Source organism: Oreochromis niloticus, linkage group LG3 (assembly GCF_001858045.2).
Source record: "Oreochromis niloticus isolate F11D_XX linkage group LG3, O_niloticus_UMD_NMBU, whole genome shotgun sequence".
In the NCBI taxonomy this organism is placed as follows: domain Eukaryota; kingdom Metazoa; phylum Chordata; class Actinopteri; order Cichliformes; family Cichlidae; genus Oreochromis; species Oreochromis niloticus.
In genome coordinates this window covers 1807851-1834684 of record NC_031967.2, presented here as the reverse complement: position 1 = coordinate 1834684, position 26834 = coordinate 1807851, and the positions used below count along the sequence as shown (strand labels likewise).

The 26834-nt window shown below is 41.1% G+C and overlaps 2 protein-coding genes and 1 long non-coding RNA gene across 7 annotated transcripts in view; all 3 read left to right on the top strand.

Annotated features, from left to right (window-relative positions):
• Window positions 1–2247, top strand: part of LOC109196268 (protein NLRC3-like) — a gene marked incomplete at its 5' end in the record, with an annotated part of 45803 nt that extends 43556 nt beyond the window's left edge. The window contains 2 exons of the mRNA XM_019350210.2: window positions 1292–1468; window positions 2144–2247. Coding sequence (XP_019205755.1) covers window positions 1292–1468; window positions 2144–2153 — 187 coding nt within the window. The remainder of the gene's footprint in view (window positions 1–1291; window positions 1469–2143) is intronic.
• An 11598-nt stretch (window positions 2248–13845) lies between these two features.
• On the top strand, window positions 13846–16744 carry LOC102080573 (uncharacterized). Of its 2 annotated transcripts, XR_267933.3 has the most exons (4): window positions 13846–14623; window positions 14919–15055; window positions 15224–15295; window positions 15658–16744. It is a non-coding gene; the product is annotated as an uncharacterized LOC102080573 (long non-coding RNA). The 2 variants fall into 2 exon arrangements; XR_003214787.1 differs by having other exon boundaries at window positions 13846–15055.
• A 1197-nt stretch (window positions 16745–17941) lies between these two features.
• Window positions 17942–25937, top strand: LOC100694914 (E3 ubiquitin-protein ligase TRIM39). 4 transcript variants are annotated; one of them, XR_002057808.2, is made up of 5 exons: window positions 17942–18091; window positions 21456–23061; window positions 23764–23869; window positions 24058–24673; window positions 25635–25936. XR_002057808.2 is itself a non-coding variant. In XM_025899816.1 (4 exons), exons 2-4 carry the CDS (start codon window positions 21465–21467, stop codon window positions 25667–25669), a joined length of 1695 nt encoding a protein of 564 aa, XP_025755601.1. In that variant the 5' UTR covers window positions 17942–18091; window positions 21456–21464; the 3' UTR covers window positions 25670–25932. The 4 variants fall into 4 exon arrangements, 1 of the variants encoding a protein (XP_025755601.1); XR_003214636.1 differs by having other exon boundaries at window positions 23764–24673; XM_025899816.1 differs by lacking the exon at window positions 23764–23869 and having other exon boundaries at window positions 24058–24120; window positions 25635–25932.
• The last annotated feature ends 897 nt before the right edge of the window (window positions 25938–26834 follow it).

Below are 26834 nucleotides of genomic sequence, written 5' to 3'. Positions count from 1 at the left end.
CAGGAAGTAAACGTCAAAGTCAGAGAGAATTCATGAGGATGTTCATCAAACGTAAAGCGTAGTTTGGATCTTCTTTTGCTGCTGGTTCACTCAGTTTTGGTTGGAGACAGATGAAACCTGCAGCTTCAGGATCTGTGAGCTGTCCACTTTCAGCCCCGACGGCGTGTCCATGTACGTGCCGTCGAGTGAACGATCCACGCTCTGTGTTTCCATCTTTGTGTGTTTAGCTGCTCTCATTTACTGTTTTATCTGTTTGCTTGTTGTTGAAATACTTTTGGGAGCTTTAACCTGAGATTCTGGCAAAATACATTTATATTAAAAATCCATTCAGGATTGAATGAATCAACATCGCTTTATTCAAATTAAAACCATTTAAATAGGAAAATCCATTTTTTTACAGCCGCCTCTAATGCTGGGTAATGTCAGCTGGTCCATGTGCAGCTGGCTGTGAGGCTCAGGGAGCGTCTACAAAGTGCAACACTGAAAGAACATCATCCATAAATATTGAGGAATAACTGGACTCTCATACAGCGAGACTCAAATGCCTTTAAACATCAGCTTATCCTGCTGATCCAAGTCCAACACTGAGTTTGTAAAAACATGTTTGTCAATCATTTTGTTTGGTTTCTGAGGAAAATGATTCAATAACTTGCTGCTAATACACAACATTTCATCATATTTCCTCATAACCCTCTTTTGTCTGACCATTTGATCCCATTTGAATTAGCAATAAAGGATCCACAGAGTTTGGTGACAATAATGACAGTAGATGTTTGTGTGAAAGTGCTGGAAGCAAATGAGTGTGTGATGTTCTTTCAGTGTTGCACTTTGTAGACGCTCCCTGAGCACTGGTCTCACAGCCAGCTGCACATAGAGACCAGTGTTGTTAGTCCAGGTCAGAAGATGACTTGTTGGAATGAAAATGAGCTTGTAGTTTGTCTGCTTTAATCATGTGACTGGAAAAAGGTGTTGGACTTCAAATATGTCCGTTTCTTTCACACTTCACCTTTAAAAGTGAAGCCTTGTGGTTCCTGGAAGGAAAAACACGACTTTTTCAAGTCTTTGTCCTGTTTTTATGAGAAATGTACGACTTTAATGTGAAACATTCAGAGTTTTTTCTCTTGTTGTGTTTGTTTGAAGCTGCTTCCTGTTGGCTTCAGCTGTTTGGAGTTTCCATTTTCTAAACTTCTACATTCTGAACCTTCTTCAGCTCTGAACAGATGATGAAACACTGAATGATTTCAAGCTCACACTTTGTCTAATAAACTTACATCTTTCATTCTTTATACAGATTGAGGGACTGTGGTTTGTCAGAGATCAGCTGTGATTATCTGGCAGCAGCACTGAAGTCCAACCCCTCCCATCTGAGACAGCTGGACCTGAGTAACAACAACAACCTGCAGGATCCAGATGTGAAGCAGCTGTCTGATCTTCAGCAGAGTCCAGACTACAGACTGGAGACTCTGGTGTAAGTAGAGTGATGGAGTGAGTGGGTGGTGCTGTCAGCAGTATTGTACTAAACACAGTCAGTATGAAACAAAGATCCAGTGTTTCCTGTAAAGCTGCAGCTTCTCAGTGAAGCTGTGAGAGGAGAATGGTGACAGGCTTCAGGATTGGACACAAACACTTGCTGTTTCTGATTTTTATGGTCACCATAGTAACGGCCTACATGCTGTGATCAAACACTGTCAACAGCCAATCAGCTCTCTGAACAAAGCAGCACGCAGACCAATGACTGCATTCATTTCCAAGTTTAAAGCAGTGAAGAACACAGTCTGTAGGTGAGGAAGACTTTAGTGAGAGCAGATGTTTGGATGGAATTCCTCCAGTTAACAGCTGGAACCGTCCATCTGGATTGTTGGGCTTGTTGTTGGGGTTCCTACAGAGCTCAGAGTGGACACACCAAGGTTCTTCTAATGAATGAAAGTCCAAACTCAAACTAGGAGGGAAAAACATTTTCATCAACTTCAATAAAAATCCAAAGATTAGAAAAAGTGAAGCAACAATGAGTCCTAGTACAGTCCCAGCACTGAAGTCCCTGCTGCTCTTTATACTGGATGTGCTGCATCACTGACTGACAGCTGATGAAGAGTCTCTGGAAACACTCGTTTATCTCCTCTGCTCTTCCTTCTTCTCTCTGCAGGTTGAGGTAATGATGGTAAACAGGACGGTGTGTGTGCTGAGAGAGGAGGAGCTGTGTCCTGATGATCCAGAGAGGTTGAAGCAGCAGCAGCTTGTGTGTAGAGACGCTCTGACTGGGCCATGTTACTGGGAGGTGGAGAGGAGAGCTTCATCCAGCAGTGACTGACAGAGGAATGAAGTGCAGATGACTGTCAGTGCTGCAGAGTGAACTGCTCTGAGAACAGCTCCACTGTCAGACACAATGTAGAGTCCAGCATCATCCCTGTGTGTCCCTCTGGATCTGACAGAGGATCATCAGTGTATCTGGACTGCTCTGCTGCTGCTCTGTCCTTCTACAGTCTCTGCACAGTCTCTGTCTGACTCTGGCTTCAGACCCTCCTGGATCAAACTCACCTGGAAAGACTTTCAAACATCACTCAATAGATTTGAATACAGAATAGATTTGATATATACTGTAGATGTACTGTAGAGTTGCAGTTTGTCACTTGTAAATACAGTCTGTGAGCAGCTATGAGCTGAAAGATCTTTCTAGAAACACGAAATGTTTTCACTCTTCTGTTTCTGATCGCCCCAGAATGGTCAGATAATATGGAGGACATTGTGGACACTGTGCACCGGATTGGAAGAAAAGAAGAAGGCAGAAATCGCCAAGTCATAATTCAGTTCACAAAGCGCCTACACCGAGATGGAATATGGAAGAAGTCCAAAAATGTTCAGATTTGTGAGAGTGAAAAAATCCGTTTTCCGGAGGACTTGACGAAGGGGGATCGTATGGAAAAGGAGAAAGTTTGGCCGAAAATTTTACAAGCCAGAAATGCGGGGGAGAAGACTTACTACAGAGGAGCTGTCGGTTATATTAACGGCCGTCGCGTTCTGGCGTATGGCTGAAAAGTGTTCACTTTTACTTGTTCTCTGAACTCTACATAAAGAGGGACGTTTGACAGTTTTAAACGGGATAGGAGGTGCTGGTGTCGTGCCAAAGTAGGTATCCCCGACAGAATGTTTCCCCTGTGCTGGGAGCACGCAGGAAGTACTGATGTTTTCATTTTGTGAAAAAGTGAAAAATTAGTATCGTTACATTACCATTCAGTTTGAGGGTTACAACAGAAAATTATATATTTATTGCTCACAGGGTATCAGATGGGATTATTTTAATAAACCATTAACATTTTGGCTGATAACTATTTTTATTCTCCTGTAACTTTACTATATAAAGAGCTAAATCCTCCAAAGTTTCAGGAGTAATGCGTCATAATAAGAAGTGTTTGTGAACGAAAAATCAGCAATGTGGGATACTGTTTGTCCGTGATTTACACAGGGGGGACAAATTGTGGCAGGATCAGCCTGATATTATTTGTATCCCAGTATAACTTCGTTGTATAAAGAGCTAATATCTCAAAAATGTCAGGAGTAGTTAGTCATTATAAGAAGTGTTTGTAAACTAAAAATCAACAATGTGGGATACTGTTTGTCCGTGATTTGGACAGTCCAGCGTGTGCTCCCGACGCAGGGGAAACAAAGTAAACTAAATTTTTCTTTTTTGTATATATTCAAGTTTGATATTCTTAATATTTTGAACTCTATTTTTGTTTATTTTTAATGCTACACACGTGTTTATCCTTTGTGTCGTTGAACGTTAGAGGTCTCAGGGATAATGTTAAAAGAAAAGCAATGTTTATGTTTATCAAAGGGCTAAAAGCGAATTGCGCCTTACTACAAGAAACTCATTCAAGTGACGCTGATGCCACCTTCTGGTCAAATCAGTGGGGTGAAAAAATCCTCTTCAGCCACGGATCCAACCACTCTGCTGGAGTAGCTCTCTCTTTCTACCGTTGTCCAGGGAAGGTCGTGACTTTTCAGGCTGATAATTCAGGACACTGGCTGGCAGTTGTATTGAATATTGATGGTTCATTTGTGATTCTAGTAAATGTTTATGGGTACTCCTCTGTAACTCTAAATAAGCTCATGCTGGAAAAAATAACAGATGTCCTTTCCGAGTATAAACTTTTATACCACACAGACCATGTGTTACTAGGCGGTGACTTTAATCTTGTTCCAAATGAATGGCAGGATAGAAATCCTCCTAGATACAGTATTAATCAGAGGAATCCAATTCTAACAAAGTTCATTGATTCAAACAATTTAAGTGACATATGGAGAGAGAAAAACCCTGGAGTTACTCAATTCTCTTGGATTAAACCAAATGGTAATAATATGTCCAGATTAGATCTGTGGTTGGTCTCGTCTGTACTATATAGATATGTTTCACATGTTTCCATCTCAGCAGCCCCGCTGACAGATCACAGTATTATTACTCTTAAGCTTAACCCTGAAAATAAAACACAATTTAAAAAAGATTACTGGAAATTCAATGCAGATCTGTTAATTGATGATGGGTATGTTAAGATGGTTAAAGACCTCCTCCATACAATTTACAATGATGGAACAACTGGTACTTCCATACAAAGATGGGAATTTTTTAAATTTAAAGTTAGAGAATTTTCAATAACGTTTAGTAAAATGAAAAGTAGACAACTGCTGACCTTGCTCCGTGGTATACCAACCCATGATTAATATTCACAATAAAAATATTAGCCGAACATCATGAAGTCTGTATGTGTTTCATAGTGTCGAACAACCTTTGTACAGTTAAAGCCAGCATTACTACATGACGGAAACACCAACGTTTTCTCTTTTATGCGTTTATACGCAGGTCACGCTGATTATTGAACAAAAACCCAAAGATCAGCTGTTAATCGAATTTATTTGCTTTCTCTCCTCTTTAAACATGTTTTTAATGTTAGTTATAATTCAGAATTGGCGACTGAAACACATAGGACACATACGAACATCAGGAAATAAAACCCCGATAAATATAACCTCAGTAAAAGAAGTCAGTGTACAGCAGGGTTATTACAGCTGTGTACCGGGGCCTGCGCTTTGTCGGCGGTAATAACAGCTCGATTGCTTGTGAGGCGAGCGGGTCTATCCCACGCTTTGCCGTGAGACTGGGCAGACATCTCCGAAATCATCGAAGCACTTTTGCAAAGAGGCTGTATCTTGACAAACGGACCAGACATATGAAGATTAAACCGCTACATTCTCGGCTAAAAAAATATTAAAACTGTATTTGGTGACACACAAACAGGGTTTTTCAAAGTTCAGTTCTGTTAGTTTCCACATGCCGGTTGTTGTGTGCTAAAAACAATGGCCACCAGGCCAAAGCAATGGTTTTGACTCGATCAGCGTTAACCCCGCCCCCTGGGTTTGATGGGTGAGTCTGACAGATAAAATTAATTCAAGATGAGAGCCAGGACTGCCAAAATGAAATAAATAAATATATCATTAAATAATTAATTAAATGTGTCAATAATTAATTAAAATGTGAAATACATAAATAATTAATTAAATGTGTCAATAATTAATTAATTACATGTGTCATAACTATTTATTTAATTAATTAATTCCAATTTTAATTAATTATTGCCACATTTAATTAATTATTTAATGGTGTATTTAATTAATTCATTTTGGCAGTCCTGGCGTTCCATAACAGAGCACCTTTTTTATTCATGTGAAAGTTCCAGATCTTTTTGGGATGATTTTCAGTACTGGTTAACCTCTAAAAATATTGACTGCCCTTCTCTAACCTTTCAAGTAATTAAATTTGGCCTACAAACAGAACACTAGTTTGTCTCATTATCCAGATGTACATAAGCATGATTACACAGTTACTAGGAGCGGGTTTGATTATCGATTAAAATCGATTCTAGCTTGGATAACGTGATATCGATTCATTAAAATCCTGAATTGATTTTTAATATAAATATTACTACATTTCAACAACCACCAAACAGCTAAAACAGTAAATGAGAGCAGGTACACCGATTCTGCACAAAGACGTAAACACAAAGCGCGGACCCGCTGACGCATCAGAATCAGTGAGATGTCGCCTTTCTCACCAGAAGGCATGGACACGGTCGGGGGTGAAAGCCGACAGCTCACTGATTCTGATCTGTCGGCGGGTCCGTGCTTCGTGTTTACACCTTTTTTGCGCTGATTCTGAAGCTGCAGGTTTTATTTCTCTTCAAACAATATTGACCGAACCAGCAGCAAAAGAAGATCCAAACTACGCTTCACATAAACATCGTCATGGATTTCCTCTTACTTTTGCTGTTTTGCTTTCACCAGGATAAAAATTACACTTCATGCACAGCTCTCTCTCTCTCTCTCTCACACGCACACACACACACACACACGCACACACACACACACACACACACACAGTATACTTCAAGAACAGTTTCCCGTCTAAAAATCTGTTTTCTGCATTATTCGCTTGTTTGTTACGCATACGACTACCGTTGTTTACAGCGCTGTTTTAGCCTCAGCTACGCTGAAACAAAGGCATCTGCTGTGATGCTTACACATTAGATAAAGTCTCGAAAGTGTCAGCTTTCTTTTTATAGTTATAAAAATATGCAAATGTACTGATCTATGATGTGAATTATACTATTGACTGACAGTTTGAGGCTTACAGTTACACAATCATACCAAAACTCTGTCCTGATAGTTTCCACTTTCTCTTTTGTATCACACATACTGAGACAATATTCGGGATAAATAACCATGAAAACAATTTATTTATTCAGTTTAGAGGTTTACACATCATTATAATCACAGAGCCCGCTTTACTTGAATTGTCCACTTGATGACGCAGTAGAGCAAATGAATCATCACAATGCTTCGAACCATGAGTCGACCAATTGGGTGGAAAGCTTCAGTTCATCATGAGGCTTCATCTCACCATCACTACAAATCAGCACATCAAACTATTAAACAAATGCACAGACTGCACAAACACAATGACTGCAACTCTCAAAGAATTACACCAATTACTACACCAAACTACAACATCAGCCTATGGCATCAATTAGTGCATAAAACATACATCAAGTTAGAGTCAAAAATGCATCAAAATGACTCAAGATGGGGTCAACAGGTTTCCCCTCATGCTCACCCTACCTTTCTGCTCATCAGGTGTGGTGAACAGGTGAGTGCAACCACATTTATTACCTAACACGCCCACGAGTCACGTCCCACACCCGTGCACCAATACAAGGTGTGCATTTAAACTAACCCTCTTAATCCAAAACAAAAAGGAACAACTCATATGGCTCCTACACTTGTGCTAAAGAACTCAGTCCTATATTTTAGGTTATTCTGAATAAATCGTTCATGCCCTCTCTTTGGAAAGAAGCTGTCGTGGTTCCTGTTCCTAAATCTAGTCGTCCAAAAGTTCTAAACGACTTCAGGCCTGCTGCCCTCACCTCAGTCTTTGAAAACATCATCAGAAATGTGATTATGGAAGACACTGAACTTAAGCTTGATTCAATGCAGATTGCACATAAGCCCAATAGAGGAGTGGAGGATGTGCTTTTGATTCTACTTTTTGATTCTACTTCACCTGACTGTCAAACATGTAGAGAGTAAAGGACTTCAGTTCATCGATTTCTCTTCTGCTTTCAATAACACAGCGCCAGATTAGAATCAAAAGACTTTTAGAACAGTTTGAAATCCGGACAAACCTGAGCAAGTGCAGTCATATAAATATCTTGGGGCCATTGAGTCTGTTTTATCATGAGAATGATGCAGGACAAAGTCTTATAAAAGCAGCTTTGTCCCTGCTGCCGTCACTAAACTTAATAACTAATAACTGTTTTTCTGATTTGATTCATCTCGTCTAATTTCCAAATATGTGTCTGTCAGGTTTAAATCGATGTGTGTGTTTGTGAAGGGATGACAAATGCTGTTATTTTTCTGTAAAGCAAATTTACTGTTCAAGGCAGCATTGCTGTCCACACGTCCATCAGAGTGTTAGAGGTGGTGTCACGGATGTTGCAGTCTGCTCTCTGTTTCCATGAAACAACCACACTTGAAATGATCATTAAAGCTACCTGTACTAAAGGAAGCTGAGAACATGGCAGATGTGGGACTGACTGTGATCAGACTGTAACGATTGTTCTTGAGCCAGGGGCGGATCTAGAAGGGTGGCATGGGGTGGCAAGTGCCACCCTAAAATGATCCCTTGCCACCCCAGTTTTGCATATGACAGTGTTGTTTATTAAAATAAGATAGCATTAACAGTTTGAGCATAGTTACAGTCAACAGTGAATATAAATCATAAAACTGAATATATTGCCTAGTGTTCCCCCCCTGCACCATTAACAAATGGTTCAGCCCATAGCAGGACCGGCTTTTTTCTTGTTTTCAGTAGCAAGCATGCTTATGATTGTGCCAGAGCACATTTTGAACAACACCATGGGAATTTCGCTTTTTACACAGGTGGTTGGATGTTACACTCTGGAAATGGAAGGAAGGTGAGTGTTATTAACCCTCTGTGGTCCGCGCTGCACCTACAAATCACATGACTGATGTAAGCTGACATAGCAATAAGCTGCAGCCACGCTGAGTCTCTGTTTCAGCCCACATTGAAAGTTCGGACTTCAAAGTTTTTAAATTTTAATTACAGGCCAGTAAATCCAGAGTTATGATAATATATACAACCCACGCTTTTTACTAAATACTGTCGTCACATTTTTGTGTGTGTGTGTTTTAAGCGTTTTCTAAGGACAGCACGAAAACAGTAAAGAAAGGAAAAAAAGCCACCTCTTTACATACACCTGCTGTTGTCAGGCCTGCAGGTTTGTCCCTGTGCTGTTCTGTCTTTTGGTGGACAAACTTTTTTTTTTTTACTGGCACACATCATTTGTGGGGCATCTTATTGCGACACCTGATTGTTCTCTCATTTAAGTTTTAGTAATATTTTTAAATGGTTGTACAAAATGAAAAAAACGACAGGTGTATTGGCTGCATTTTTAGATAAATAGTTGTATATTTTTACAAAATCTACATTTTATATTTGCATTTCAAGTTATAAAAATTTACTCAACATGTCTGTGGTTTTTCTTACAATAGAAAAATACTACTAGGATTTTAAGTTCTTTGTGTGATTTCAGATCGGTAATGCTAATGCAGTATGTCAGTGAAAAAACAACTAAATTCAGTTGAGCTGAAAAGATACCAAACAAGGCAAGAGGAAAAAATAAAATGAAACAATCTGAGGGTGAAATACAAACGTAAACTCTAAAGGGTCAAAAATGTCCGGTTGTATTTCAGACCTCAGAGGGTGAATCCAACAAATCATGAAAAATTAGGTTTAAATTTTTGCTCATGACGGTGCAGATTTCTGACATTTTGTGTAATTTAAGCTGTAACAATGTGATTGTTTACTAACAAAAAACAGTGTGAAATTTAAGTTAAACTTGTGTTTGTAAATGAACCGCCCCGTGTTGTGTAACTTTCTGGATTTTATACTTATTGGGCTACATATTTATTTATTATTACAGTACATATGTAATTATGTGTAATATGTATATGTGTGTAATTATGTGGGCTACAGACAATAATTAAGTTATAGACTATATTTATATGAAAAACGTGTATACTTACTGCATTTGAATTATTTTAACCATATGTAACCACCTGCATATGTGTTTGAAAAAAAAAAAGGCTTTGATTTTGCCACCCCATTTGATTTCTTTGCCACCCTAAGAAAATTTCTCTAGATCCACCCCTGTCTTGAGCAGATCTACAGGTCAGCTGTTCCACATCATGTTTCTAGGATGGAGCCGTTTGGAATAATGCCGCCCTCTGCTGGACAGATATCGTGTTGTCCCTGAGTCCTTCTGATCCTCAGCACTTTCTATCAGGAGACAACGCACCCAGGTCCCATTTGACATTGTTCACTTGATGTTCTGAAGCCCAGTACGGACCTTAACACGGGCTCCATGTGGACATATTAGATTAACTGTTTTTTAAGACCAGTTTCTTCAATTACACGACGGTGTGATTTTTATTTTGTGCTTTTAGTGCAGAGAGAGTCTCTGTGGAGGTTGGATGTTCTCCCCGTGTTTGTGTGGGTCCTCTCAGGGGACTCTGGCTTCCTCCCACAGTTCACAGACACAGTGGGGTTAGGTTAACTGGCGAATAAGTGTGAGCGTGAACGGTCGTCTGTCTCCTCACCCTGTGTTAGCTGGGATCCACTCCAGCTCGTACATGCCCATCAGGCACCATCCTCATACCTGTTCTGGTAAATCCAGTCCTGGAAGACACAGCTCACCTGGAATCTGTGTTCATGTTATAAAATGTTACATTTCATTAGAAGTTGGTTGTATTCCAGTTTTATGTTGCAGTTTTCACTTTTGAAAGGGAAGGTTAGTCCAGCTCAGTCAGAGGCTGAATGCTCTCTTTCAGTACGTTGTTGTATTAAACGATGACTCAGCAGACGACACATTGTAGCCATGTTAAAAATCATGCAACAGACCCTTGGTCACGATGTCATTGTGGGGATGTCTAAAGGCTGGGTTCCTTCTAATAACCGTAACAAGTGTTTATGGCGCTCCTTGTGATGCTGGGTAAAAGTTCAGCCTCTGAAGACCTCGACGTGTTTGAAGTTATCGACAGGGTGCAAGGTCCACTTCAAAGGTGTTCTATGTTATATGTTGGTCAGGTTAATCAAAATGGAAACTGTTGAACGTTTCAGAGGTTTACTTATTACCCAACATGGTCCAGCACTAAACATCGCAAAGCCTTTAGTTTTTGGAGAGAGGATGCCGCCATCAAATTCAAAATGGGCTAATATTTTTCTTTAAATGTTTCATTTTCTCACTTTATTTAAAATACTGGTTTATAGGATTTGCAAATGATTGCATTCTGTTCTTAATCATATTTAACACAGCGGATCAAATGTAGGGAAGTGGGTGTTATTTGTGGGATACATTTAGAACATGTAAAACTTTTGATGTTAATGTTGTTTATTTGCAGGGTTTAAAAATAAATGTGTTTACTGTTTGAAACTCATACTTAGCCTTCTACTCTTCATGGCTACTTAACCAAGCTAACAGGGTGGACAGTCTGAGGAGCTGGGAAAGAAAAGTGTCTGAGCTGCTTTAAATTTCTTGAAGACGTTTTATCCAAGAAGTTTCTTCAGTTCTGAGAGCGACTCGTGAAGAATCCCAGGTTTAGGTCCCGTGTGAGTGTCCCCCTAAGAGTGTCATGGACTCCCTATTGATCCTCTGCCTAATCACACGAGCCAAGTTGTGAAAACGGGTGTAGGTCACAATCAGCCAAGGGCTCTATCCCAATTCAGGGTCTGCAGCCTCAAATGCCGCATTTTAAGGCCGATTACGTCACAGCGACGCAACTGCTCGAAATGCGGCCTTCAAATGTGTCCTTCATTTCCCTGAATTTTAAGGCTGTGGCGGTGTAGACTTCATGACCCAACATATCCCAGACTCCATAGTTGGATAATTTTGCCAAAAAAAACGGCGGAAGAGTAAACTTTTAAAGTAAGTACTGAATATTATGTCACTTATTTATGTGCAAATGTTTAATAATGAAGAACATTAAATCATTACTGTTGGCCACATGTTGGCAAAGTTATGTGACATTAGTGATGTTTGTACTTTCAGCGTTTACTTGGTTTTAAAGCCTTTATTTTAAAATATTCGCTGTTCAATAGTCGACCTTAATCCTACAGAGAATGTGATGATTTTATGGATAATTAAAGTCAGTCATATATCCACAAACACAACAAGCTGAAAGTCAGTGATGCTGCTCGGTTTGCAGTCCTGAATATGACGGCACAAGCAGGATTCACTGCACTGTTAATGTTAGCTATGTTATATTGCTGCCTCTGTTCGGTGGTGTCGAGCCAAACGGACTTTAACGTGTGTTTGAACGAGCTGACGGTTCACTCGTTAAGCTGAAAGAAAGATGCTTTAATCACAGGAGTCACACATGTGTCCACTGGACCATCTGGGAACTCTTCTTGTTTAGCACTCGTAATAACACAAACACTAAATCCTCCTTCTCTTGTGCTGTTTTGTAGCAGTGTGTACACCTGAGACTGTCACCTGTCTGTCTGTCCTGCACTCTCTCTCTGTTTCTTTCTCACTGATTGTGGAATAAAAGTATGAACATGTATTTATAAGTTACACTTGTGTTTGAATCCTGCAGCTTATCACACATTTGATTTCCATGTGTAATGGACTGGTTCTTATATAGCGCTTTTCTTCTCTTCTGAGCACTCAAAGCGCTTTACACAACTTGTGCATTCACCCATTCACACAAGCACATTTTTCTAGGTGCTTTCTAAGTAACATTCACATACACTCATACTCCGATGGATGCATCGGAGAGCAATTTGGGGTTAGTATCTTGCCCAAGGATATTTGGCATGCAGACTAGGGGAAGCCAGGTATCGAACCACCAACCTTCCGATCAGTAGATGACCTGCTCTACCACCTGAGCTACAGCCACCCCATGTGTGACAACTACAAGTGTCCAGAGTGAGGACAGACTGAGGGACCCACTGCTGCACATCATCTGTGAGGCTTTGCACCCCTGATGATCCACCAGGACAAACTCAGCAGTGTGTGAGGAAGAGGAGGAGGAAGAGCCAGCAGCAGCTGACAGATGGAGAGAATAGACAGACTGTTCACTGTTTGTGAAGGACTGCTAGGAAAGTTTAACATAACTAATTGTCTGTCCTGAATCAGTCTTATTAGGTAATGTTCAAATAATGTTATCATCCCAGTGTTTTCAGTGTGGGAGAAAGTACTCAGGGCCTTCAAGCTACACACTATGAAAGGCAGCAACAAGTTTAATATTCAGAAACCTAAAGTATGTATCAGCAGCAGAATGGAGCTAAAAATAAATGTTTGTTTCAGTTCTATGAAGCTTTGAGTATTTTGGATTAGTAGCACTGCTGTGTTTGTTGCATCATATTGCTGTAATTGTTTATATGCTTTATATATTCTGAGGTAAGTTGATCTATAGTGTTACATCATATTCTATAAGGATGTTATGTGTTTGTAGACTTTCTGCCCAGTTTGACCCATTTAGCAGAAGTCAGCCTGTTTAAGGCTCTGATATCTATTCTGTATGACTTAAAGCAGTTATGACATGGTCTGATTTTATCACCCAATAAAGGAATATTTAATATATCAGTCTGATCTTCATTCTATCAGAAACAGTTATCACAGCTCGTACATTTGCTTTTTATACATATATGTAAGCATTGAGCCAAATTCAGTAATGCCAACAAATCAAAAGAACAATATTTGTCTCTTATATATAATACATCTGTATATACACTGTCAAAGATGCTTGTCTTTGAGTGAAGATTTAAGGTAATAGGACATATAAATAACTGGAACTTGAATCTTTAGTTCACTCACATGTGCTGTACCAGTGTACCTGCACATGTGATGTGACAAAACAAGTGATTTGATTTGAGAGTTCAAACTCACTGCTGTAATAACTAATAATGATTAATATAATAACTATAATATTGGCCATATCATATTTACAACTGACTTTAGTCTCATGAACAACATTAGCTAATTGTTATTTACTAGCTAATCTTGAAATGACTGTTCAGTACAGATATGAAGGCCAGCAATCATGTTTTACAGTCCTGTGGTCTCAGCCTCAGATACTTATCAAATCACACAAAGCTCATGTAGAAACAAACAAACGAACAACATATTTTCTCCTTCATTTCTGTCAACCACACGTTTCCAGCTATCATGGTTGCTAGGCAACCTGGGCAGCGCGACGGAGGCTAGACCATCCCATTTCACAAGCCTCGCACTTCCGGCCTAAGATATTTGAGTACGCAGCCCTTGAGGACCGTTGAGGCTGCGTACTTTAAGGCTGCAGACCCTGAATTGGGATACAGCCAGAGCCTGCTGGGACTTAAGACCTCGTTTTAATTCTTCCACTTTCTGTAGTCTTTGTTCCCTGTCCGTATTCTTGTCTTTGTGTTTCTTAAACGTTTCATAGTGCCTTCTTAGATTATATTCTTTCATTACAGCCACACTTTCTCCACAGAGAAGACAGGTTTGCCTTTTACCTCCGTGAACATGTACTCTGCCTCCCACCTGGCTTGAAATTCCCTGTTCTCACTGTCCACCTTCCGTTTAGCCATTATTGGGGAGGGGGGTTGCTGAAAGTTGACATCTGCTCTTAATGCTGATGAATATTGAATGAATAATGAAGCCGAGCCCCGCTTGCGGCACTGCAGTGAGTTCGCAGGCTTCCGTTGCATTGTGGGAAATGGAGTATTGGTGCGTGCAAAACCCCAGCAGGCGGCTGTGACCTGCGGGCCGATTCTAATACTAATCAAATATTTATGCTGTACCTATTTACTTGCATTGTATAGATATATTCACGTCATCAAAATATGTCACATGACTTACAAGGTTTAGATTGTTGTGCAACATTGTCACATTCTGATATTTATTCAGTGGTTTTATGGTGGTCAATGCTATGTGTATTGTTTTTAATCTTTAAATATTCTCCTTTATAAGTGCCAAACTCTTCATGCAAAGCTTCTATGTCTGGTTATGCTAAAGTAAGTATTTTGCTTCTGCTTTGTGCCACCAAGAAATGTCATTCTTTCTTAATAAAGTGTTAAGACTTGATCATCTAAGTTATCCTAAGTTCTTCCTTCTTTCCTTTAGTTTACCAGTAATACTCTGTCTGTAACAACATTGTTGACTTTGTATGTATTTATTTATTTATTTAAAGGGTTGTGATGCTGAATATGTAACTAATGTTTGCTGAGAATTTAGGTAGGTGCATACTCAAATGTGTTTTTTAAAAACAATTTATATTGAAACACTCTTTTTATGTGATTGCAACCACAGGTCGAGATAGCACATGCTACAGGGGTAAAAATTCTTAAACATCAGTGGGCTGCTGCTCTTCAGGCCCAAACACCCACTTGAATGGTGCGTGTTCTTCTGATGGCCGCCTTCCCATTTGATCCAGAGCAATTTAAAAGGTAAACAACTTTGAAACTTTGTTCAAATGGTTAGTTAATTGTATTTTAAAAAGCCTACTTCTCTGTCACCAGTTTCTTTACCAAAAAGCATAATATTTAGATGAACAAAGATCAGATTTTTGGAAATCTAAAACTAGTCAGACACTCAAATGTTCATGCTTTTTATAGGACACAGAAAAAAAGACATCAGCGCAGAGCAAAGAACGGCCCTTGATAAAGAAACCATGGCAGCCATATGTAGTAAGTGAAGACTTTCTGTGTATCTAAAATTGCATACTGCACAAGTAGCTCACTTTGCAACCATAAAAAAGTTGCACAAATAGGTGATGATGCATTGTAGTGGTTGGTCTCAGACAAAGAAGGTCAAGAGATTTAATGCTGGAGCGTAAGGATAGATGACCAAAAGGGGTGTTAGTATTACTGTAATGTGAACTGGATAGACTTTCCATCGAGGAAAAAAAAAAGGTAAAATTATGTGAAAGATATATCCGTATCTCAATGAACAGAAATATCTGTTTGCTAAATGAAGCTAGCTAATTTAAATCATGTTTTTATTTTAACTCTGATAAAAGTACTAGAACTGTGACTTTTGTTTGTTGCAGTGGCAGTAAGGAAGAGGTTCCCCAATGTATCCAGAGGGGATTGCAGTGAATTTAAAGCCTGGGGAACTCAGACACTTAAAATACATTTTAAGTATGTTTTATGTTCATACACACCCACATATTATATATTTCAAAATATATTTTTTTACCGTATGGGAAGATAGTGCCTGTAAACCAGCCTTCCAGATACACCCACACCCACACACACCTGCAAGCAGGGAAACCAGGGACAACCACCCAATACATCAAATATACATATAACAAATAATATAAGTCCAAAACTGCTCATGGACCCTGGGTCCCTCAGAGCCAGGTCCCCTACAAATTATCCCCATTTATTTCTGGGGGTGACTTTCCCCTGCTGGCCCATCTTCTCCAGAATTGTCCTGATCACACACCAAAAATAAGAGGAGAGAGAAAACCATGGCAACTATGTTAATCCCTAAATCCAAAGGTTTTCACAGCAGAACACCAGAGGAATACCGTCTGGACATCACAGGTTCTGTACAGCATGAGGGTTAATAAAACCATACTCAGATGAACATAATGTGTAATATTGATTTATTCTTGTACTTCCATGCCACAGTGGCAGAATTTTCTTCTCTCAGTTTGATAAACTGAGCTGGTCATTGTTCCCTAAAACATATCACAAAAAGGTTAATTAAAAAAACATAAAAAATTAGCTGTATGTAATGTGAGATTATAATATTATCTTATGCCATGTTATACCCCTGATTAATGATTGTAAAATTGTTATGTAGTTTTAGTTTGCGTTATTCTCCTGAATTAGAAGAAGGTGATAACTATTACATTTGTTAAACTGATTTGTATTACATTAGACTGCTGATTTATTGTGAATGGATGATATTGTTTTATGATGCACTATACTGCTGAGTTAAGAAGAGAATATTGTGTGCAGAGAGTCAGGGCCTTGCTGTTCTGATAGCAGAGAAGACAGAGCACATTCCACAGGAGCTTCACCCCACCACCTTGTTGGGAGCAGAAAAACAAGGAGCCGAGGTCATAACTTAGGCGCCGTGTGAGAGAAAGAATGTGAATGTTTAGGCTTTTACGACTAGGTGGGGGCCACTAGAGGCTATAAGAGCTTGAGTAACCCTCCACCAGTTTGAGATTTGCTGTGACCCTCTGCATGCATGTCTCCCCATCATGATGGTTTATGCTCATAAACAGGAGACTGAAAAGATTTGGCATGAGCCCGCCGCTTCTATTGCTGTGCCATTGAGAGCATCCTCACTGGATGCATCACCACCTGGTACGGCAACAGCAGTGCTTACAACCGCAAAGCTCTCCAGAGAGTAGTGCGGTGCTCTGAACGGATAATTGGAGGTGAGCTTCCCTCCCTCCAGGACATCTACAGGAAGCAGTGCCTGAGGAAAGCGGGGAGGATCATCAAGGACTCCAGTTACCCCAGCCATAAACTCTTCAGACTACTTCCATCAGGAAGGAGGTTCTGCAGCATCCGGTCCCGTACCAGCAGACTGAGAGACAGCTTTTTCCACCAGGTCATCAGACTGCTGAACACTTCATAGACACCTCACCTTCACTACTGGAACTTCAACATTATGCACTCCATACTGTATATAAATGCCACTTGTTTTGCACAATATCCAACTACCAACCTCTGTATATTTTATATATTTATTTTATTTTTACTCTATTTAATTTGTGAAATATGTATACACACACACACATATACACACACGTAGATATACATATTTAGTATACACATTCAGTAATATGCATACACTCTTATATTGTACATATATTTATTCATATAATTCTCAGATTTAGCCATTCTTATATTTGCTTGTTCTTATGTTATTGTACTTTGCACACCTCTGTTGCTTGTGAAGCTCGCACACAAGAATTTCACTCACATGTACTGTACCAGTGTACCTGCACATGTGACGTGACAATAAAAGTGATTTGATTTGATTTGATTTTATGAGAAAAATTCTCCTGCATGACCCGCAATGAATCCTGGGATACGTTGGGCCACGTAGTACACACCCGACCCATCCTTCAAATCTGGGGAAAAGTAGGACACATTTGTCACCTCATTTGGAGGACTCTTCAAATTTGGACAGCCTTCATCGCGTAACTGTGACATAATTGCCTACAAATACGGCATTTGAAGCATCCTTCCTCTGAATTTGGACACAGCGTCAGTCTACTGTGGAAAAAGGAAATTACGTACACACCTTTCCTCCCACCCACTGTACAAAGTCACTGAGTACAGCCCAGCTGTTTCCTGTAAAGTGAGAGACAGGAAGAGGCGGAGCAAAGACGAGAGTTTCAACGTCATTTTCCAGAAGTGAAAGTGTGAGAGAGCAGCACCAGAGCTGCAGTCGAGTCCCGTTTGTCTCTAAAAGAATATTCACCAGACTCCATCAGGTTTCTGTCAGCAACAGTGGTGAGTACAGCAGATCACACTCAGATAATGAGCTACATATGATCAACTCCGAGCCAGAGCCCACTGAAAGTAAAAGGGGAAGTGTATACATTCGGCATATAGTGGCTTCACCAGTTTCCCTGGCTAAGATACAGTCAAGCTGACAACATGATGCACTGAATTTACTGTGGTGAGTGTGGAAAGACCATAGCTGGTGTTGTGCCAAGGTAGGCATCCCTGACAGAATATGTTTCCCCTACGTCAGGAATGCGATAAATGCCCTGCTCAACTGTCCCCTCTCCCCGCTGCCTTTCAGTGGCAGGCAGCAGCAAACAGGTCATCAGAGGAGGCTGAGATGATGAGTAAGTTTAACGTTGCCTACAATATAGTTTAAATTTTAGCTCAGTAAAGCACTTTAAGCTCAAGCATTTTTTCAGTAACTTCTCTTTCTTGTAGATCTGTGTTCCAACTAAAGAACTTTGTGTTGACAAGATTGTTAGTAAATCACTTACAAATCAATATTGTTTGCATGGACAGCAATTTTCAAATAAGAAAGTGAACATGTAAAACTGATGTGTTAAGTGATGCAGTTGAAAAATTTGGGTGCACCTAAGTTTTGTGCTCGTTCACCATAAAAAAAAAGTTAGGCGCACCAGTGCAGCCATGGCAAAAAGTTAGTCTAGAGCCCTGTTCATGTTGACTCATCACCGTCGATCCCACAGTCGTAACATACCGACGATTTGTCACGTCCTGAGGCGTCCCATGGGAACGCGAAAGGTAACCTTCTGCATTCCTATGGTACGCACCAGATTGTTGATGAAATCGAATAGAGTTTCGCTTCCTGTGGTAACACACGTTCCAGCCATGTATTCCATCCCCAATCCTAACCATAATCCTAACCTTAACCACAACCTTAATGATTGGAAAATGGTGTTTTCCAAAGCAATTAAAGTGTTTCCTTCTGTTTCCGAACGTGTTACATAGGAACGTGTTGGTTGGCCAAAAGCGAAACATACCAACAATTTGTCACATAGGATGATATGTTAAGCTTTGGGAGTGAGAACGTGTTGCACAGTCACATTGGTTCCATGGAAATCTGCTCATGTAACCACACATCCACTGTAGGAACATCGAGCTGCTGTTTCAAACTAGGGATGGGTATCAATAATTTGATTCAAAGTCAGATTCAAATCAATTTTAGCTTGAATAAAGTGATAACGATTCATTAAATCCTGAATTGATTTTTAAATATAAATGTATTTTGCCAGAAATACAAGAATCTCAGCTTAAAGTTCAAAAAACTATTTCCATCCATCCATCTTCTTCCGCTTAACCCTTCATCTCATCGCGCCTCGACTTCTGTAACAACCTCTTCTCTGGTGTTACCTCTTCATCAATTGGCCAACTGCAGCTAGTTCAAAATGCTGCAGCACGGCTCCTAACTGGGACATGCAAGTGAGATAATATGTTTCCTATACTTGCATCACTACACTGGCTGCCAGTCAGCTTTCGAATTGATTTTAAGATCTTAACACTTGTTTTTAAGTTGTTGCATGGACTAGCCCCTACATATGTTGCTGATTTCCTAACCTGGTATTCTCCCCCAAGAGGTTTGCAGACCAAATGCTTTTGGTTGTCCCTAGGTCCAGATTAAAACACAGAGGAGACCGGGCATTTAAAGTGACTGCCCCCAAACTTTGGAATACATTGCCTTTGCATATCAAGTCCTCCCCAAGACTGGATATTTTTAAAATTCGTTTAAAGACCCATTTTTATTCTCTGGCTTTTGATTCATTATGAATTTGCAACTATTATTATTTTTATGATTTTATTCTCTTCTAAAACAGTATTATGTTTTTCTCTTATGTTTACTGCCTTGTCCATTTTATTGTACAGTACTTTGGTCAACACGTGCTGTTTTTAAAAAGTGCTATATAAATAAATCTGAACTTGAACTTATCCGAGGCCAGGTTGCGGGGGCAGCAGGCTAAGCAGAGAAGCCCAGACCTCCCTCTCCCCAGCCACCTCCTCTAGCTTGTCCGGGGGAACACCAAGGCTATCCCAGGCCAACTGAGAGATATAATCTCTCCAGCGTGTCCTGGGTCTGCCCTGGGGCCTCCTCCCAGTGGGACATACCTGGAACACCTCACCCAGGAAGCGCCCAAGAGACATCCTTGGCAGATGCTCGAACCACCTCAACTGGTTCCTTTCGATGTGGAGCAGCAGCGGCTCTACTCTTAGTCCAGGATGGCTGAACTTCTCACCCTATCTCTAAGGGACAGGCCTGCCACCCTTCGGAGGAAGCTCATTTCCGCCGTTTGTATCCGCGATCTTTGCTTTTACACTCAGCTCTCTCTTCACCACAACGGACTGGTACATCGTTGTGGTGAAGCAGCAGAACCAGTCAGTCTGTCCATCTCCTGCTCCTTTCTCCCATCACTCATGAACAAGACCCCGAGATACTTGAACTCCTCCACTTGGAGCAGGAACTCATCCCTCACCTGGAGTGGGCACTCCACCCTTTTCTGGCTGAGAACCATGGCTGGTGGTTGAAGTCACCAGCAACAATAAAAGCAGCCTCTGGGTGTCTGCTCTCCATTAGTCTGCTAATGGCTGTATAAAGTTCTGTCATAGCCATCAGGGGGGATATACACTGCAGTGTGTATGATAGTAGTGAGTTCTCTGTGGAGATATTAAGGTCTGCATTTGACCATTAAAAACTGCATTAGGTGAGCAGTGACTCTCAGCAGTAGTAGAGTTCATGCACCAAGCATTGTTAATATAAATGCACAAACCTCCACCTCTGGTCTTGCCAGAGTCATCTGCTAGCCTGTCGGCTCTGTGTGTGCGGCGTCCTGCTCACTCAATAGCATTGTCCATGTTTCGGTGAAAAACATGACATTTGAGTCCATAATACGTCTGTTGTTGGTGAAGGAGAGCTGTATCTCATCCATTTTGGTTGCCAGAGAATGGACATTAGTGAGGAAAATGCTGGGTAATGGCAGACGGTGTGGTGTTAGCTTTAGCTTAGCTCGTAGCCCTCCGTGCCTACCTCGTCTTTGTTTACGTTCTCGGCACCCCCTGCATGCACTTCCGCCCGGCCGGGAAGAGTGGGCAGCCTCCGGTGTTCTGGAGATCTCTGGGATGCGATAAAACTACTGGAGTTATGAGTGCAAATGTCCAGAAGCTGTTGTCTGCTGTAGGTGAGAAATGCACAGCAATTCTGGATGAATAATCCGGTCAAAAGTAGATAAAATGCCGCTAAATAGCAGATTCTGGAGAGATACTGAGCCTCGCGTTGTTCATGCACCGCCATCTTGTCTCTTTGATAAATTGAAATTTAAAGTATATTTTGAATATAAAATGTTTTTTCTTTCTCCCCCAGATTGCAGACATGTCTGCTGCCAGCAATATGCGATCTGAAGATCAGTTTCTGTGCTCCATCTGTCTGGATGTGTTCACTGATCCAGTCACTACACCATGTGGACACAACTTCTGCAAAACCTGCATCAGTCAGCACTGGGACACGAATCAGAGGTGTCAGTGCCCCATGTGTAAAGAGACTTTCTACACTAGACCTCAGCTGAGGGTCAACACCTTCATCTCTGGGATGGTCACTCAGTTCAGACGTGAAGTTCAGCAGACAGCCAGCAGCAGCAGCTCGGAGAAACAAGCTGCCAAACCAGGAGAAGTTCCCTGTGACTTCTGCACTGGAACCAGACTGAAGGCCCTGAAGTCCTGCCTTGTCTGTCTGACCTCCTACTGTCAGACTCACCTGGAGCCTCATCAGACAAAGGAAGGTCTGAAAAGACATCAGCTGATTGATGCTGTAGAGAAGCTGGAAGGCAGGATGTGTACGAAGCACGATAAACTTCTGGAGCTGTTCTGTAAGACTGACCAGAAATGTGTCTGTGCGCTTTGCTCTGTTTTAGAGCACAAGAACCACAAGGTTGTTCCTCTGAAAGAAGAATATGAAGTAAAGAAGGCAGAGCTGGGGAAGACAGAGGCTGAGATTCAGCAAATGATCCAGAAGAGACGACTGAAAATTCAGGAGATCAAAGAGTCGGTGAAGATGAGTAAAGGTGCTGCACACAGACAGAAAGCAGAAGGTGTTCAGATCTTCAATGCTCTAAAGAAGTCTGTTGAGAGACTCCTGAAGGAGCTCATAAAGGAGATCGAAGACAAACAGGAAACTACAGAGAAACAGGCTGAAGGTCTCATCAAAGAGCTGGAACAGGAAATCTCTGAGCTGATGGAGAGAAGTTCTAAGGTGGAGCAACTCTCATGCTCTGAAGACCACCTCCACCTCCTCCAAAGCTTCTCCTCCCTGAAAGCTGCTCCACCCACCAAGGGCTGGACAGAGGTTAGAGTCCGTCCACCATCATATGAGGGGACTGTGGGGAGAGCTGTGGCTAAGATGGAGGAGACACTCTGGAAACCCATGAAGAAGAAACTGTTTGAGGCTGAGCTGAAGAGGGTCCAGCAGTATGCAGTGGATGTGACTCTGGATCCTGATACAGCTCATGCTAAACTCATCCTGTCTGATGATGGAAAACAAGTTTATCACAGGGATGTGAAGAAGAAACTTCCAGACAACCCAGGGAGATTTTCTTACTGTGCTATGGTTTTAGGAGAGCAGAGTTTCTCTTCAGGCAGATTTTACTTTGAGGTTCAGGTTAAAGGAAAGACTGAGTGGACTTTAGGAGTGGCCAGAGAGACGATCAACAGGAAGGGAAAAATCACACTGAGTCCTCAGAATGGTTTCTGGACTGTATGGCTGAGAAATGGAAATGAGTACAGTGCTTGTGATAACTCTTTAGTCCGCCTCTGTCTACATCCTGGTCCTGAGAAGGTGGGGGTGTTTGTGGATTATGAGGAGGGTCTGGTCTCCTTTTATGATGTAGGTGCTGCAGCTCTGATCTACTCCTTTACTGGCTACTCCTTCACTCAGAAACTCCACCCATTCTTCGAACCCTGTCTGAATGATGGAGGTAAAAATTCTGCACCTCTGATCATCTGTCCTGTCAATCAAACTGAGTCAATCAATGACTGATTTTATTTGATGAATTGATTGATTTTTATTGAAGGGAACAAATGAACATATTGAGTGTAAATCCTCTGCAGTCTCCATGTTTCTATAGAATCTGATTATCAGGACTCTGATTCACACTTTGATTCTCATGGAGTTTGATTTGAACAGAAGAAAAGTTGAATCAGGAAATGTTCCCACTGATGGAGACTCGAGCCGAAGAGCAAATATCATAGAATAAATGTCACAATAAAGTTTGTTCAATGCTTTGAGTGAATCCAGACTCATGTGTGGCTGTTATACGGAGCATTCAGAGTCCAGCTGAGTTATTTTGGATACAAAGTGGTTATTTTGGTCTGTGAGGATTTTTGATGTGTTCACTGAAATTGATAAGACAGTATAATATTCTAAGAACAGGAGAAAGGAGCAGGTGAAGTACAGACTGCTGCATCCTTCCAGCCCTGATGATTTGGTTTAAAGATAAACACAGAGTTGTGGAATGGCTGCAATCACAGCATGAACAAGATGGTGAAGGCTAACCTGGCATTAAAAATGGTTTGCACATGTGTAGCTGAGATATAATATACTGAGTGTGAACATTCTCAAAAATGTACTGTATATAGTTTATTTTTTATTGTGAAAATTTATTTTTTGTAAAACTAAGGTTCCACATGTCACAGTTGAAGTGGGGCATTAATCAGTGTGACACCACTTGAAAACATGCTGCATGTGTGGGGGTTCCCAGCCAGAGCTGCATGGACTCCACACTGGTAAGGCACACTTTCTGTAGCTCCTCTCCCGGTAATAAATTATATGTTTAAATCTGGTGTATTTTTCTTTACTATTAGTTCTCATGGCTAAAGTGTTTTTGATTACTTTGAACGAGGAAAATAGTAATTGGAACTGCCTTTTATCTGTTACACCATCCACTTATGTGTTCCTTACTTGTGCTAAACAGGGATGAGGAGAGGCCTGCTGTTGCTGTGTGACACGGATTTTGCTCCTGCACTTTGTCTTTTAGGCATGTGTAAATGTATAGGTTTTGTTTCATGTGTATAATGAGTTCATGATCTGAGGCTGCACACTGAATAGTATTTTCAGGCATGTTGGGAAAAGTTACAGTTGTTTGAAAATGTATTGTGTAATTGATCCATCTTAGTGGGAATTTAAATATTACAAGTTATTATTAGTGGCTTATTTTTGACTACACCTTGCTTCATATTTGTCTCTGTTTTACCCCACTATTACATTTTATTTTAAAGTGGCTGTTGAGAGAAACCACACCGTTGTTTTGATAGATTGTACTTTCTTTTATATATTTTGAGCAGAGCTGCATGGACTCCACACTGGGATGAGGAAAGGCCTGCTGTTTCTGTGTGGCACTGATTTTGCTGCTGCACTTTGTCTTTTAGAAAATAAATCCAGCCAGTCTGTGTCTGTCGTCACAACGCAGTCTTCCATTTGATATCTGCTACATAAAAGTGACCGTGCCCAGATTCATCTGATCAGCCGCTGCCGATCGCTGAGGTTGAGCTGGACACTTCTGACACCTGTGATATCAGCCAAATTATCTTGTGGGTCCTTTTGAAAAAAATCCTCAGTATTTTGTTAGTAGAGATTTCTCCAAGATACATGTGTTAGAGTTTAACTGAACTACATTTACATGAGAGAGATATCCACCCCACCTTGTGTCTTCAATTCGATTGATGACCCTAGCTTTGACCTTTTGACCTTACTGGAAGTACTCCGGAAGTGACTAATCGATTCCAGATGTGTGTAATACGATCCATATGCGTGACGAATTGCATCCCGTGGGGGGGGTACTCTGGAAGTGTCTAATCGATTCCATATGTGTGACTAATTGCATCCGGTGGGGGAAAAAAAATAATGTTTTGTCCGGGTCTGTGGAGGGAGGAGAATAAAAACAGATTTCTGATCAGTCAGCGGAGATCGGAGTGCATGCTGTATATGTCATGGGACCTGGGTCTGGGTGACCCAGGGCCTCCAAGGCATTATGGACGTGTGTTTTTGTTGTTGCTGTTCCCTGTTTCCAGGTTCTTGTCTCTAGATCAGGGGTGGGCAATTCCAGGCCTCGAGGGCTGGTGTCCTGCAGGTTTTAGATCTCGCCTTGGGTCAACACACCTGAATCACATGATTAGTTTGTTACCAGGCCTCTGGAGAACTGCAGGACATGTTGAGGAGCTAATTTAGTCATTTAAATCAGCTGTGTTGGTTCAAGGACACATCCAAAACCTGCAGGGACACCGGCCCTCGAGGCCTGGAGTTGCCCACCCCTGCTCTAGGTGGATGTGTGTGGGTGTATCTGCCAAGAGCCTGGCCACACCTGCAGAGGAAAATTACACACACCTGCAGCTGATCTGGCTCGTCGGGGAAGCTACATAGGGGTGTTGCTGAGGGCTTCTCGATGCGGGATTATTGCATGAGACTCCACCTTAGTCTTCCGCTTCGTACAGTTAGTGTGTGTATGCCCGCAGATGCAAAATGTCCTCACGGCTGCTTCTGTTGTTTCCCCAGGAGAAGTGTGGAGCGCCAGACAGCAGCCAGCATGAGGAGTGCTGAGACACGGGAGCGGAGAGCACAAAGCCACGGACTTTTTAGGGAAAGAAATGGAGAGCATGGGGATTTATTGTCATTTTTTCCACTTTCTGTAAATAAACGCACTGCTAATATTCAGAGCTCCGCGCCTGGGTCCTCCTTCCTCATATCCCCACGGTTTGCCCTGGCAAACCTTGACAGTATAGAGAGACAGAATGATTGCGGCAGTTAGTTTTTCACAGACAAACTCATAGTTTGAATTCTGTTCAAATTGCTGGCTGTCTGAGTGGAGTCCAAAAAAACGATGTGGGCTTCATAGATAATTGGCAAATGTTCTGGAGGAAACCTGGTCTTGTTAGGAGAGACGGCATCCATCCCACTTTGGATGGAGCAGCTCTCATTTCTATAAATATGGACAAATTTATAAAAAAAAAACAAAATATGACTATCCAGAGTTGGGACCAGGAAGCAGAGGTGCAGTCTTACACGCCTCTCTGCAGCTTCTCTCCTCCTGCTACCCCCCCCCAAAAAAAAAAACCCATCTCCATTGAGACTGTGTCAGCTCCCGAAAAGACAAAAAACAAACCAAAAACCAGCAATCCAAAAAAAACTGAATTTGCTTTGGTTTTTAGCAAGGTGCAGCCATTTATGCTTCACTAGCAATAGAGCACAATGCTCAGGTGGAGGGAGGGGGTTGCCCTTCAAACCACCACTGCAGCACATTCATAGAACCTAGCCCATGTTCTGCATATGGCTTATTTAGCCAGACACAAACATTACACATTTACAGTTTTGCTACCATTTACATGCTTTGCTCCCATTTTGAAAATGGGGGTTGGATTGGTAACTGGTAGTACAAGCATTTGGCCACATGATGGTGCTGTTGATCTTAAATTGGTGTTAAGTTAATATTGAGATGATATTTCTTTGATTTCTTTGATAATCAGCAACAAAAAGCCCTTTTTCATCAAGGCAGGATTAGGGATGGGTATTGATAAGATTTTCACGATTCCGATTCCATTTTCAATTCTGTTTAACGATTCGATTCTTTATCGATTCTCTTATCGATTCTTATTTTTAAAAAGGAGAACACTAAGGTCGATTAGCTTAGAATTTTGTTTTATATCTTCTCTTTGAACAAAATAGAAATTTAGGAGTAATATGGCCTTACAAACCCAA

Excerpts from the sequence above, each read along its gene's own strand:
- LOC100694914 (XM_025899816.1), top strand. The coding sequence starts at position 21,465 with ATGTCTGCTGCCAGCAATATGCGATCTGAAGATCAGTTTCTGTGCTCC. Across the intron at positions 23,062-24,057 it reads ACCCTGTCTGAATGATGGAG|GGATGAGGAGAGGCCTGCTG; the intron begins GTAAAAATTCTG and ends TGTGCTAAACAG. Across the intron at positions 24,121-25,634 it reads TCCTGCACTTTGTCTTTTAG|GAGAAGTGTGGAGCGCCAGA; the intron begins GCATGTGTAAAT and ends TTGTTTCCCCAG.